The sequence below is a fragment of the Rhinopithecus roxellana genome, chromosome 5 (genome assembly GCF_007565055.1).
Source record: "Rhinopithecus roxellana isolate Shanxi Qingling chromosome 5, ASM756505v1, whole genome shotgun sequence".
Classification (NCBI taxonomy): domain Eukaryota; kingdom Metazoa; phylum Chordata; class Mammalia; order Primates; family Cercopithecidae; genus Rhinopithecus; species Rhinopithecus roxellana.
This window is the reverse complement of record NC_044553.1, coordinates 121114411-121130008: the sequence shown is the minus strand read 5'-3', so window position 1 is coordinate 121130008 and position 15598 is coordinate 121114411. Positions and strand designations below refer to the sequence as shown.

At 44.6% G+C, this 15598-nt stretch overlaps 1 protein-coding gene across 1 annotated transcript in view; it reads left to right on the top strand.

The window, feature by feature from the left end:
- The first annotated feature begins 8284 nt into the window (after nucleotides 1-8284).
- Nucleotides 8285-15598, top strand: part of IQGAP1 (IQ motif containing GTPase activating protein 1) — a 117631-nt gene continuing 110317 nt past the window's right edge. Inside the window, exons 1-2 of the mRNA XM_010384797.2 lie at nucleotides 8285-8469; nucleotides 10844-10943. Coding sequence (XP_010383099.2) covers nucleotides 8298-8469; nucleotides 10844-10943 — 272 coding nt within the window. The 5' untranslated portion in view covers nucleotides 8285-8297. The remainder of the gene's footprint in view (nucleotides 8470-10843; nucleotides 10944-15598) is intronic.

The window sequence follows — 15598 nt, the reverse complement described above, 5'->3', positions numbered from 1 at the left end:
AGCTTTTTCTTTCTTTGCCACATAGCCAGGTTGCAAATTTTTCAAACTTTTATGCTGTGCTTCCTGTTTAAATATAAATTTCAACTTTAAGTCATTTATTTGCTCCCACATTTAAGTTAGGCTGTCAGAAGCAGCCATGACACATCTTGAATGCTTTGCTGCTTAGAAATTTCTTCTGCTGGTCAGGCATGGTGGCTCATGCCTGTAATCCCAGCACTTTGGGAGGCTGAGGTGGGCGGATCACCTGATGTCAGGAGTTCAAGACCAGCCTGATCAACATGGTGAAACCTCATCTCTACTAAAAATACAAAAATTAGCTGTGCATGGTGGTGGGTGCCTGTAATCCCAGCTACTCAGGAGGCTGAGGCATGAGAATTGCTTGAACCCGGGAGGCGGAGGTTGAAGTGAGCTGAGATGTGCCACTGCACTCCAGCCTGGGTGATAGAGCGAGACTCAGTGTCAAAAAAAAAAAAAAAAAAAAAAAAAAATTTCTTCTGTCAGACACCTTAGATCATCACTCTTTAGTTAAAAGTTCCACAGATCCCTAGGGCATGGACAGAACACAGCCAGGCTCTTTGCTAAGACATAACAAATATGACCTTTATTTTAGTTCTCAATAAGTTTCTCACTTCCATCTGAGACCTTGTCAGCCTGGCCTTCATTGTCTATATCACTATCAGCATTTTGGTTGAAACCATGTAACCAGTCTCTAAGGAGTTCCAAACTTTCCCTCATCTTCCTATCTTCTTCTGAGCCCTCCAAACTCTTCCAACTTATACTTGTTACCCAGTTCCAAAGTCAGTTCCACATTTTCAGGTATCTTTATAGCAGTACCCTACTCCTTGGTACCAATTTTCTGTGTTAGTCCATTTTTGCATTGCTAGAAAGAAATACCTGACACTGGGTAATTTCTTTTCTTTTTTTCTGAGACAGAGTCTTGCTCTCTTACCCAGGCTGGAGTGCAGTGGTGCAGTCTTGGCTCACTTCAACCTCCACCTCCTGGGTTCAAGTGATCCTCCTGCCTCAGCCTCCTCAGTAGCTGGGATTACAGGCACACACCATCACACCTTGCTTTTTTTTTTTTTTAGTAGAGATGGGGTTTCATTGTGTTGATCAGGCTGGTCTTGAACTCCTGACCTCAAGTGATCCACCCACCTCCACCTCCCAAAATGCTGGGATTATAGGTGTGAGCCACTGTGCCTGGCTGAGACTGGGTAATTTATAAGAAAAGAAATTTAATTGACTCACAGTGTTGGAGACTGTACAGGAAGCATAGTGGCATCTGGTTCTGAGGAGGCCTCAGGAAGCTTCCAATCATGGTGGAAGGTGAATGGGGAGGAGGCACATCACATGGTGAAATTAAGAGCAAGAGAGAGAGAGAGAGAGTGCCACACACTTTTAAATGACCACTTTTAAATGACCAGATCTCATGAGAACTTACTCACTAGCACAAGAACAAAACCGCCCCCATGATCAAATCACCTCCCACCAGGCCCCATCTCCAACACTGGGGATTATAGTTCAACATGAGATTTGGATGGGGACAAATATCCAAACTATATCAACAATTATGTTACTTCTCCATCTACTTTTCTCCTGGTAGCTGGCTAGTTTCTTTTAATACTGATTGTAAGACCTATCCTGATTTCAGAGGCATTTAAATATAAAAAAACTTGGGACTTATGTCTTGAAAATGTTGTATTTACTAGACAGTAAGACTTATTTCTGAAGACACCTGGTTTCTAAAGTACTACTGGGAAATATAATAAATGAGGAAGTGATTAATTTTGCCTGGGGAGTAGGTGACATTTGAATTGGGTCTGGGAAGTTCAGTAGGAGTTTCCCAGGCAGATAATAGGCTAAAAGGTATTCCAAGCAAGGGAAACTTCTATTATGGTGCTTATCTCAAGATACCTTGTTAATATTGTTTGACTCCTGCTGGCTTACAAATTCTTTGTGGTCATGAACCAATTTTGACTCCCCAAATGACCATTTACCTCATTATTTTGTCATTTATTCATTTCATATTTAATAATTTTATTCATATTTATATTTGCTGACAAAATAGTATTTCCAGCAGCTCATTTTAAATACAAACAAGCAAGCAAACCCCACACAAATCCAGTGTAATAGCACTGCCTGGAGAAGCCACTGTTAATATATTGGTGTCTATACTTCAAGGCTTTGTCTATTCAAATGCACATATCCATTAATACATCTATCTATCTATATTTAAAACAAAATGGTATCATATTTATTAATCATAATTTGATATTTTCACTTAACCACAATATTAAAATATCGTACTGCCGGCCTGTACATTTTTTGCCCACCCAGCCTCCCACTGAAGGAAATAATGCCCAGCTCATAGTTCTCTATGCTTAATTGTCTGTATCTCCTGATCACAGTTGACTGAAGTAAAGGATCAGCATCTAATCTAAGGGCAGCCTGCCTGTGGGTGGTCAGAGATGTACCCACAGGATGGAAAGCTGAGCTGGGTCAATCATATGCCACTCTATGGGTTATGGAGTTAGGCAATTGAGATGATCCTCAATGGAGCTGATGATGTAAGGATACCATGACCTTCAGTCAAAGCCATGGCAAGGCAAGCAGAAACAAGACTTGTGAGGGAATAGAAAAAGTTAAATAGAGGAAGCTGGTTATCAAAGAGTGGAGAGTAGAGCCATTCTGTGGAAAAGCAGAGATGCTCAGAGGAGTGAAACCATGACTTTAAGCTTTCATTAGTCCTGGTTTTTTTGTTTAGTGTAGTTTTGTTTTTGGTGCAGTTCCAGTCCATACAGGCCTTTATAATAAAGGCCCCCCTTCCAGTCTTTTTTCCTCTAGAAGTAAAACTGTGCATGTCTGTTTCCTGTAGCCAGTCAAGCCTGACCAGACCACAGATCATCACTGTTCATGGCTATACGGCATTCTATTGTGTATAGCTGCCATCACTGATTTAAACACCTACTGATGGACATTTGAGTAATTTCCAAGGAGCATCTTCATGGATAATTTTTGCACATTTAATAAAAGCACAATATCCTTATGATATATTCTAAGAAGTGAATTTTTTTTTGGTTGAAGAATAGATGCATAATGTGAAACTGGTCTTTAGAAAGACTATATTAATTTATTGCCTACTAGCATTGCATAAGAGTGGTTGCTTTTTTACCCCTTTGCCAATAATATCAATTAAAAAGACAAACCAAAATGTTGCTACATATGATAGGCAAGAAGTGATATGTGGTATGTTATTTATTTATTTTTTTTTGGTGATGGGGTCTCACTCTGTCTACCTGGGCTGGAGCACAGTGGTGGGATCACAGCTCACTGCAGCCTCAACTCCCAGGCTCAAGCAATCCTCCCACATCAGCCTTTTGGGTAGCATGCCACCACGCCAGGCTAATTTTTTGTATTTTCTGTAGAGACAGGGTTTTTCATGTTGCCCAGGCTGGTCTTGAACTGCTGGAATCAAGCAATCCTCTCGCCTCTGCCTCCCAAGGTGCTGGGGGATTATAGGTGTGAGCCGTCATGCCTGGCCAGCATGTTATTATCTTAATGCCTATTTCTCTGAATCTTGAGTTTATTCACCAGGAATGTGGGCTTTGTCATTAGACAGGCCTGGGTTTGAGTTCCAGCTCTGCCTCTTGCTGTGTGGCTTCAGGTAAATAACCTAGGTCTCCATTTTTCCAAGTGTAAAACGGACATAACGGGATTATTACAAGGATCAGCTGAGAAAATAAATATGCAACACTTGGTATAGTAAGGTATCAGTAGAGTTGGTAACTGTCTTAACATTTCTGTGGCTTTCACCTCAGACAAATTTTATAATTAAGTAAAGAAAGACTTCATGGAATACACAATTGGATTAATATGTTGGAATTAAGAAGAAATATTTCCGCTGGGCATGGTGGCGTACGCCTATAATCCCAGGACATTGGGAGGCCAAGGTGGGTGGATCATCTGAGGTCAAGAGTTCGAGACCAGCCTTGCCAACATGGTGAAACCTCACCACTAGTAAAAATATAAAAATTAGCTGGATGTGATGGTGTGCGCCTGTAATCCCTGCTACTCAGGAGGCTGAGGCAGGATAATCACTTGAACTTGGGAGGCTGAGGTTACAGTGAGCCGAGATTGCGCCACTGCACTCCAGCCTGGGCGAGAGAGTGTGGCTCCGTCTCAAAAAAGAAAGAAAGAAAAAGAAATATTTCACATTTTATGTATTCTCAATGTTTAAGAAAATTTGGCCTATTTGAATGATAGCGTTTTTGTAAATCATTTTAAATGTGTAATTGAGTTAGTTTTAGACTTAGGTTTTGAGTTGAAAGCTTACTAAGTTTACTTATGGAATCACGCCATCTAAGAGAATATTAGCTTCGTTATGCTTGTAATGTTTATTTATAGGAATTATAAGTTTTGAAAAAGTTTAAACAATTGAATGAATTAGAAAGAAAATCTAGGCCGGGCGTGGTGATTCACACCTGTAATCCCAGCACTTTGGGAGGCAGAGGTGGGTGGATCACCTGAGGTCAGGAGTTCAAGACCAGCCTGGGCAACATGGTGAAATCCTGTCTCTACTAAAAATACAAAAATTAGCTGGGCGCAGTGGTGCGTGCCTGTAATCCCAGCTACTCAGGAGGCTGAGGCAGGAGAATTGCTTGAGCCCAGGAGGCAGAGGTTGCAGTAAGCCGAGATTGTGCCATTACACTCCAGCCTGGGGGACAGAATGAGACTCCCTCTCAAAAAAAAAAAAAAAAAAAATTATGAGAAAGTTTTAAACAATTGAATGAACTAAGAAGAAAATCTAGGCCAGGCACAGTGGCTCACGCCTGTAATTTTAGCACTTTGGGAGGCTGAGGCCAGCGGATCACAAAGTCAGAAGTTTGAGACCAGCCTGGCCAACATAGTGAAACTCCATCTGTAATAAAAATACAAAAAAAAAAAAAAATTAGCCAGGCGTGGTGGTGGGTGCCTGTAATTCCAGCTACTTGGGAGGCTGAGGCAGGAGAATCGCTTGAACCTGGGAGGCGGAGGTTGCAGTGAGCCGAGACTGCGCCATTGCACACCAGCCTGGGCGACAAGAGTGAAACTCCGTCTCAAAAGAGAGAGAAAAAAAGAGAAAGTCTAATATAGACAATAGAATAGGCACAATTCATTCTTTATTTTTAAATTTAATTATTATTATGTTTTTTTATTTTTATTTTTGAGGTGGAGTCTCACTCTATTGCCCAGGCTGGAGTGCAGTGGTGCGATCTCGGCTCACTGAAAACTCTGCCTCCCGGGTTCACGCCATTCTCCTGCCTCAGCATCTGGAGTAGCTGGGACTACAGGTGCCTGCCACCATACCCGGCTAATTTTTTTTTTTTTTTTTTTTGTATTTTTAATAGAGGCAGGGTTTCACCGTGTTAGCCTGGATGGTCTCCATCTCCTGACCTCGTGATCCGCCCACCTCAGCCTCCCAAAGTGCTGGGATTACAGGCCTGAGCCACTGCACCCGGCAATTATTATTAGTTTTTAAAAGACAGTCTTGCTCCGTCAACCAGGCTGGAGTGCAGGAGCACGATCTCAGCTCACTGCAACCTCTGCCTCCCGGGTTCAAGTGATTCTCCTGCCTTAGCCTCCCAAGTAGCTGGGACTACAGGCGTGTGTCACCATGCTCAGCTAATATTTTTGTATTTTTAGTAGAGACGGGGTTTCACCATGTTGGCCAGGCTGGTCTCGAGCTCCTGACCTAAGGTGAGCCACCCGCCTTGCCCTCCCAAAGTGCTGGGATTACAGGTGTGAGCCACTGTGCCTGCCCTAGTAGGCATAATTTTAAATATTTGAAGATGTTGAATTAACTGAGTGAGACTTAAAAAAAAAATTCAGAGGCCGGGCGCGGTGGCTCAAGCCTGTAATCCCAGCACTTTGGGAGGCAGAGACGGGCGGATCACAGGGTCAGGAGATCGAGACCATCCTGGCTAACCCGGTGAAACCCCGTCTCTACTAAAAAATACAAAAAAAAACTAGCCAGGGCGAGGTGGCAGGCGCCTGTAGTCCCAGCTACTCGGGAGGCTGAGGCAGGAGAATGGCGCAAACCCAAAAGGCGGAGCTTGCAGTGAGCCGAGATCCGGCCACTGCACTCCAGTTTGGGCGACAAAGTGAGACTCCATCTCTAAAAAAAAGAAAAAAAAAAGAAAAAAAAAATTCGGGAAATTTCAGAATGCTCCGTGTCCTTGCCGCCATTGCGGCTGCCTTTCTCAAGAATGCTTGGCCCAAGTTGCGGGTGCTGGTCCTGTTCCTCACCATCGGGGACCTAGCTATAAATCTGACCCCAGTCTGTCCCTAGACCATGTACTCCACCAGGATCAACCAGGCCACGCCCCACAACAACCCAGTGCTCCTCCGAGATGGTGGGAACATACTGGATATTCCCAGCCACCCCCAAGGCCCAAGCTTGGAGTGGCTGAAGAAACCTGCAAGCACTTCCATTGACATGGAGAAGACCATGTCCCCTATGGCCCCCAATAAAAATGTGACCCCCCCAATAAATAAATCATTCAGTTTCTGAAAAGTGTTTGGTAAAATGTGCTAGACTTATAAATAGAACAATATAATTTGTAAAGTGAACTTAAAAGCTTAAGAATGGAATAACTTTTTACTTTGTAGATTTAATAAACCAAACACTTGTCCATTTTTCTACAGCGGTGTTTTGTTCTTACAGGTTTTCAAGTATCTTTAATAGTTTGAAGGAAGAGTGAATACATTGAAAATAGCTGGAGCAAAACATCTGGAGTCAGGCTATGATTTGGCATGCTAAATCATGCTGAACTTGGCCCATTATCTTGAAGGGAGTAATAAAAAAAAAATTAAAAAGAGAAACACAATCGCATTTGCACTTTAGAGAGAACACCGTGGTAACTGTGAGGATCTGGTTGGCAGAAGGGAGACTACAGCGTAATCACAACGGAGATGGAGACAAAAGTAGACACCTCAGAAATAAACACAGATTGGATGTAGGGCGTGAGGAAAGGAGCCTGGGGTATTCCCAGTGGGAATTGAGTACTTCTATGAATGGAGAATATAGCAGGAACAGGGTCAGTATTTGACACGTGGGATTGGAAGTGTCTGCGCTATGCACAGGTGAAAGTGTTCATTAGCTGAAAATACCAACGGACTTCCAGATGATCTGGTCTGGTGATACATATTGAGGAGTCCGCAGCAGTTATAGGCGAGTGTAGAAGAGGTTACTGAGTTGGGCAAAGAATAAACGGAATAGGGCCGGGTGCGGTGGCTCACACCTGTAATCTCAGCACTTTGGGAGGCCGAGGCGGGTGGACTACCTGAGGTCAGGAGTTCGAGACCAGCCTGACCAACATGGTGAAACCCCGTCTCTACTAAAAATATAAAAAAAGTAGCTGGGCGTGGTGACGGGCGCCTGTAATCCCAGCTACTTGGGAAGCTGAGGCAGGAGAGTCAGCTTCGTTTGAACCCGGGAGGCAGAGGTTGCAGTGAGCCGAGATCACGCCACTGCACTCTAGCCTAAGCGACAGAGCAAGACTCCATCTCAAATAAATAAATAAATAAATAAATAAATAAATAAATAAATAAGAAAAAAGAAAAAACAGAAGAGGGCTGCGCTCAGAATACCGTTGAATACCAATATCTGAAGGGCAAGCCACAAGGTGCAGGGGGCAGAGGCATCCCCGGTAAGGGAAAAGAGCAAAGAACAATGTCAAGGGATCTAAAGGTAGGGAGTTTGGACAGAGTTCCGCTTTAGCATCTGCATCTCAAATACCTGGGTAATCTGGTGACTGCTGCCGAATCTAAGATGACTGAGGCCAGGTTGCCAAACTGTGGAGAGTGGGGTTGGAGGGCTTTTATGGCAGTTTGGGGCCTGCTTGTGTCCAACAAGACACCCTGGGCCACCTTCTCCAAGTATTGGTGCAGAGGTTAGCTGGGCCGGCAAGAGAAGGGAGATGACCCACTATTTTGATTTCAGGTAGCAGACACCAGCAGCTTTTCGGTTAGAGTTGCGGATAGGGCGGTGGCCCTGGGGGCGGGGCTATAAGCCTGGGCGGGCATTCCCGGCAGGGCAAGCTCAGCGTGAGCCCGATTGGAGGATGGGCTCTACCTTCTTCCTTCCGCCTACGGAGACGGTAGCTGGATGCCTGCGGGGCCGGGCTGAGGGGGCGGAGTTGGGGGCGGGGTATGGTGACGCTGGCCCCGCCTCTTTCCGGCCGCTCAGGGCGGTGCGGCAGGGCGGTGTCGCTCGGGCGGTCCCGCTGGGACTGGGCCTGCGGGGTGGGGTTGACGGAATGGGCGGGGCCTCGGGGACCCGGGCAAGCCCGCGCACTTGGCAGGAGCTGCAGCTGCCGCTGTCCGCGCCTCTAAGGTTTCACGGCTTCTTCAGCAGAGACCCGGGCTCGGCCGCCATGTCCTCCGCAGACGAGGTTGACGGGCTAGGCGTGGCCCGGCCGCACTATGGCTGTGAGTGCGGGGCTCTGCGGCGCGGGGCTTCGGGGCCAAGCTAACTTGCAGACGAGGCGCGATTTTCTTGGGGGCTCGGCCGGGCGGGTGGGGCAGGGCGGCTGCCGGCAGCTCGGACCCGGAAGAGCCGCCCCGGTGGGGCGGCGGGCGGGGAGGCCCCTGGTGCTCGCCCCCTCAGGGTCCGAGGCGGCGGAGAGGACCTCCGAGGCCTCCCGCCCTAGCTGGGGCCGCGGTAGGGGGAGCCCCACCCGGCCCCTCCCGTCGCCCAAGCTCGACCGAGATTGGGGAAGACGGCCTAGGGTGAGGTGGCAGGAGGACCGCGCAGGGCGTGTCCCGGGGACTGGGGTCTGGGTACGCGGGCTCTGCCCGTTTCGTGGAAAGGCGCTGCCCTAGTATTGCCTGCGGGGTAGACCAGGGTCCAGACCTGTCCGGCCCCAGGCTAGCTAAGAGGTGCCGTCCTGGGCAAGTCACGTCAGTTTTCTCGGGCTTAGTTCCCTCCTCAAGAGTTCAAAAGTAAAATAGTTAAAAAAAAAAAAAAAAAAAAATAGAAACAAAATCCTAAGACTTCCTCATTTTCTGTTGTTGGCCCTGGACGTCATTGAACTGCGGGCAGGATTGGCTAAAGGAGGACCCTTTGGGATTATGAGGTTTTCGATTTTATTTTATATTCTGGGAATAATGTTCTTTTTTAAAGGATCAACATTTCACGCATCAACAGTTATTTGTGAGGTATTGTGCCACATTTATGAAATTAAAGATGAGTAAGATCAGGCCCTGCCTCCAAAGAACGTTTTAATCAGAGAGTCAGACAGGTGTGCATGCTAATGATTATAAGGTGGCAATAACGATAAAAGATGCTGAGCTTACTAGCCATACAGAGTAATGTAGGTAAGGAGAAGGGGCTTAGGGAACACAGTATGAGCACGGAAGGTGACTTTTTTTTTTTTTTTTTGAGACAGAGTCTTTTTTTGTCGCCCAGCCTGGAGTGCAGTGGTGCAGTTTCAGCTCACTGCAAACTCCCACCTCCCAGGTTCAAGCGATTCTCCTGCCTCAGTCTCCCGAGTAGCTAGGACTACAGGCGTCGGCCCACCACACTGGCTAATTTTTGTATTTTTAGTAGAGACAGGGTTTCACCGTGTTGGGCAGACTGGTGTCAAACTGCTGATCTCAAATGATCCCTCCGCCTCGGCCTCCCAAAGTGTGAGCCACTGCACCTGGCCTGAAGGTGACATTTGAACAGAACCTTGAAGAATGCTGTGTAGAAAGTTTGACAGGTGGCCAGGCATAGTGGCTCCTGCGTGTAATCCCAGCACTTTGGTAGTCCGAGGTGAGAGGATCGTTTGAGGCCTGGAGTTTGAGACCAGCCTGGGCAGCATAGTGAGACTCCATCTCTTAAAAAAAAAAAAAAAAAAATTAGCCAGTCGTGGTGGCCTACGCCTGTGGTCCAAGCTGCTTGGGGCTGAGGTAGGAGGATCATTTGAGCCCAGAAAGTCGAGGCTGCAATAAGCCATGATTGTGCCACTGCACTCCAGCCTTAGTGACAGAACAAGACCCTGTCTTAAAAGAAGAACAGTTTGATAGGGCATGTGGAACAAGAGACAGGATTTGAGGGAAGAGCATGAACAAAGGTATTGAAGAGTAGAGGGACACTGTGTTGGGAACTGAGTGGTGTGGACTGCACAGTGGTGGGAGGAAGGGCAGAGGAAAGTTTCCAAAAATAGTTGGGACCAGACTGGGAAAGGCCTTGAATACCTTCCCAAGGAGTTAGGAATTTATTCCATACCTGGTGCCCATGAAGGAAGCAGATTGCTTCAAGGATAAGCTCAGGCTTTGGAGACAGACTCTGCGGATTTGGATTCAGGCCCTGCCACTTATTAGCCATGGGGCTGGGCTCAGCCAGCCTCAATTTCCTCATCTGTAAAATAGGAGTGATAATCACAGGATTGTTGTGGGGTTTCAATGAGAGAATGCGTGTAAAATGCTTAGTATAGTTACTGTCACTTATTTCTCAATAACTGCAAGCTTTGGTCATTAATAAAAGAGGGAAACAACATTATCAGATCTGTATTTAGAAGGAGTTCTGGCAGATAGGGACAGATTTGGGCCAAAATCTCAAGACGGTATTTTTCAAGATTACACTAAAACTTAGTACATATTTATACTATCATCCATGTTTAAAAAGGTCAAGATGAGTATAGTTGAAACCACATAGTTCTTGTTTTAGGAAAGTCATTGTAGTACATCTGGCTAGCTACACACTCATTAGTTACCCTGACTTTCTAGGTGAGTAGCAGGAAATTGATTCTGTGGCAATCTTTCATCACTCGGGAACGCTACAGATCCTGGTGTTTACATTCTTTCTTTTATGTTTTAGCTGTCCTGGATAATGAAAGACTTACTGCAGAGGAGATGGATGAAAGGAGACGTCAGAATGTGGCTTATGAGTACCTTTGTCATTTGGAAGAAGCAAAAAGGTAAAGATTGGCTGGCTGGAGAGAAGATTAAGAGAAGGGAACTGATAATAGTGTGAAGACAAATAAAGATTTCTTTGAGGCTGAGCACAGTAATCCATGCCTGTAATTCCAACACGTTGGGAGGCCGAGGTGGAGGGGATCACTTGAACCCAGCTGTTTGAGACCAGATTGGGCAACATAGTGAGACCTCATCTCTATAAAAAAATTTAAAAAGTTAGCCGAGCATGGTGGTGTGCGCCTGTAGTCCTAGCTACTTGGGAGCCTGAGGAGGGAGGATCACTTGAGTCCGGGAGGTCGAGGCAGCAGTGAGCTGTGTTCTCACCACTGTGCTCTCGCCTGGGTGACAAAACTGTTTTGGGGGCAGGGGAAAAAAGAAAAGATTTATTTGAGTATGTTATAGATGTAACTGGGAAGCTGGTGGTTGAGGGAATAAGTATAGGTAGGGTATTTATTTATGGCAATAAGCAGCCTTGATGACAGTTTATCATGAATTACTGTGATGGGCATTTAAGTGTACTGAAAAATTTTCCAGGTTTGTATTGTTCAGTTTTATGCTTATTGTGCATGTTTTGGGCATTACCAACTGTCGGGTGGAAAGTAGCATTTTTAGGGTTTGAGGTTTTTGGCTTTAATGTTTCACTTATTCTTCATGAATTTTGATTTATATATGAATTGAGTCTCCTTCTATGACCTGTGGAGTGGGTGCTTGGTTTGGGAGGCTTAGAAGTGTAGTACTGTTGGTGTAGGTTCATCTGTTTGGCAATATTCAGAGGCAGCATCCTCTGCATTCTTTGTGAAGTGAATTTGTAAAGCTGTTCTTTTTCTTTTTCAGATGCCCCACAACCTTGTGGTCTTAATTTTAGAGTGTCATTTTGGTATCAGTGATTAATTTCTTTTGTTCTGGTGCTTGTGTTCTTTTGCAGAGTCCCAGGGTAGATGTAATTATAGATCATGTATTCTATAAGTGACCTTGGGTGAAGGCAAGTGAGGGGTAATGAAATATCTGTAATTAACATTTAATAAAAAGGGTGTTTGAAATGGTGCTAATAAACGTAGGGGTGTGTGTGTGTGTGTGTGTGTGTGTGTGTGTGTGTGTGTATTTTAATTCTGAAAATCTTAAAATGCTACAGGAAATTCCAGAGAACAATACAACAAACATCTTTGTATCCCAGAACTAACAAATGTTAACACTTGAGATATTTCCCTTTCCTCTAAAACCAAACAAAACAAAACCAACATCGCTGCATTTAAAGTCTCTTTTGTGCCTCTCTGGTCCCATTCTTCCTTCTCCTGGGGCAAACTCTAACCTGTATTTTGCATGCCCTCTTGTATCTAGGCTTGTTTTCTGAGCTTAAAACTTCCAGGAAACTGGAGCTTGGGTTTCAGTGATGACTTAAGTGAGGAGGATAACACTTGTCTTTCTAAATAATAGAAGATGACATAGCAAGACATGCTATATCACTAGAAAAGGGGACATTTTCTCATGAAGTTTATAAGAAAACAAAAATTGTAAGTTCTCTGCCATTTAAATTGTGGATTTCTAGGTTTGGAAGGTCAAAGAATTTGAAAGCTGCAGCCGTTCTAAGAGATCATCTTGTGCTCTGTGGAGCTTTGGTGATTCCACTGAGGTGACCTGGGGGTGAGAGGGAAGAGCCTCAACACACCTTCCAAAGTAGCTCTGCTTTTGATTTACTGTTGAATTTCCTGAAAAAATTCACTTTTTACAGAGGGTATTTTGGCTAACACCTCCCCTTCCCCAAACACTACCACTAATCTAGTTCAACCGCTAATCTTGTTCAACCATCTCATTTAATGAGGAAACTGAAGCCTGAGTTTTTTGGTCTACTTGTAGTTTTCTTGATTGAAGAATAGTTTCTATCTTTTTTTTTTTTTTTGTACAGAGTCTCGCTCTGTTGCCCAGGCTGGAGTGCAGTGGCGTGATCTTGGCTCACTGCAACCTCCACCTCCCGGGTTCAAGCGATTCTTCTGCCTCAGCCTCCTGAGTAGCTGGAATTACAGGCACCTGCCACTACGCCTGGCTAATTTTTGTATTTTTAGTAGAAACAGGGTTTCACCATAACGGCCAGGCTGTTCTCAAACACCTGACCTCAGGTGATCCACCCACGTCAGCCTCCCAAAGTGCTGGGGTTACAAACATGAGCCACTGTGCCTGGCCTCATCATTTTTTGTTAACTGTGGTTGTTAACCAGATGTGTGCATTAGAATCACCCGGGGAACTAAAAAAAAAAAAAAAAAATACAGCTATCTGGGCCTTACCATAGAAATTGTGGTTCCATAGATCTGGGTGGGAGGTCCAGACATATATATAGTAGTCCCTTGGTATCTGTGGGGGTTTGGTTCCAGGACACCTGCAGATACCAGAATCCACAGTTGCTCAAGTTCCTTATATAAAATGGCATAGTATTTGCATATAACGTTAGCATATTACATATTATATACTTTAAAACATCTCTAGATTACTTATACCTGATCCAATGTAAATGCTACATAAATAGTTGTTACACTGTATTGTTTTATTTGTATCTTTATTTTTTTTCTGACTATTTTTGATCCATAGTTTGTTGAGTCCATGGATGCAGAACCCACGGATAAGGAGGGCCGACTGTATTTTAAATGCCTCTAGTGATTCCCATGGTCCTTCCTTGCCCCCCACTCCTCCCCCTGTTGAGAAACAAGATTTAAAACAATTTTAGAACTCTGCCTTATGCTGGGATATCATGGTCTGAGTAAAATGTTACACTTCATCATATTTTCTTCATCAGGTGCTGCATTAGCAAGACATTTTCTTTTCAGCTACTCTAGAGCGTCTTTTTTTCTGTCAGATGTTTTTTTCCAGTATAGGAAAGTAGCCCATTTCCTTTAAAGACCACCCAGGGGCATGATCCCCTGGGGTGTTTTTTAGTTGAGTGCTTTTGCATACTTAAAAAGTAACTGTCCGGGCACCGTGGCTCATGCCTGTAATCCCAGCACTTTGGGAAGCTGAGGCAGATGGATCACCTGGAAGTCAGGAGTTGGAGACCAGCCTGAGCAACATGGAGAATCCCCATCTCTACTAAAAATACAAAATTAGCCGGGCGTGATGGCAGCTGCCTGTAATCCCAGCTACTCGGGAGGCTGAGGCAGAATTGCTTGAACCTGGGAGGTGGAGGTTGCGGTAAGCCGAGATAGTGCCACTGCACTCCAGCCTAGGCATCAAGAGTGAAACTGTCTCAAAAAAAAAAAAAAAAAAGGCAGTGGAGACATTGTGATGATCTTCGGGTTTTTTTTTTTTTTTTTTTTTTTTTAAGGGAGGACATAATAGTGGCATATTACCCTAGCACACCCTGCCCATTGGCCTGGCATCATGGAAAGGTGCCTGGTCTATTTTATGGAGGCAATCATAAAACTGGGTGTGGTGATTTTTGTTGTTGTTTAAGGCTTTGATTTTAAAAAATCAATGTTGAAAGCACCTATTTAGATTGTATAACTAGAGAGGCCAAAGGAAAGAAGCCTGGGAATGTTATGGTGAGAAAAGAGGACTAGAATCCCTGTCAGCCACCTATGTGGCTGCTGCCACCCCTAAAAAGTGTTGGGAATGCACCAAGGACAATTGGCATGCTCTTTGTTATTAGCTAGCTATTAATCTCTTCCAGTTCTTTCTCCTACCTTGGTAAGCCGTGCTGTATCTTGTGTGTTCCTAGGGCCCCTCTTTCCCCTCTAGCACTAGGCCCAGTTTGCCTTTTTGGTTTGGTTCCATCCTGTTTCCTTCATAACCTCCACCCCTCCCAAGTTGGAGGAGCCCCAAGATCTGGGATTTACGGTAACTCCAAGGCCAGGAATAAAGATCATAGAGATCGGAGAGAGAAAAGGTTCCCCTCCTCAGTTCTATTTATAATACCTCTACTCCTCCTACTAAAAGCTCCACCTTTTAGTACAGTGGCCCCATTGTGTATCCTGGGGCACTCCATTTTCTCCTATGCCTGTAACAGAGTTCTTTCTTGGGAAAAGAGAGGAGTGTATAGAGAGTGAATATGACTGTGTAGAGGCAGTGAGTATAAATAAGAGACTATAAGTGTAGAGAGACGCGAGTTTTCTGTCGGTGTGGGTTTGTGTTTCCCTGAAGGGTTAAGTGGGAAAATTTAGGGGTAATTCCTATCAATGAGCACTGGGAGTGGTTGAGAAATAGAAAATGTAGAGATTGCTGTTTTTCTTCATTGTTTGGAGAGCAGCTTCAATATTGAAATTAAGCCGCTGTTCTAATGAAATATCACCTAGTGATTCAAGGCTTTTTGCTAAGGGCTACACAATAGATCAAGGATTTTATGAGTCGTTTATACATCTTAAATTACTATTTATGCTTAAATCGAAGCTTATTTTTATCCTTTTGCCTGTTCTTGAGTTTTACATTTGTTTTGCCTAAGGAGCAGTTGTGTCGGAGTGATGAATACCATTTCACTCAATTGAAGGAAGTAACATTTAAATATGTGAGGTATGTTCAGTGCTCAGGTCTTGGACAGGAGGAAGTAATAGATCAGAATAAGGTTCAGGTGAAAAGAACCAAGAAGAGAACATGTCAGGCAGGACAGAACAGGGAAGTCTGCAAGTGAGAAGAAAGTATGATTAGTACTGGAAATGGAAGAAGATTCAGCTAGGTT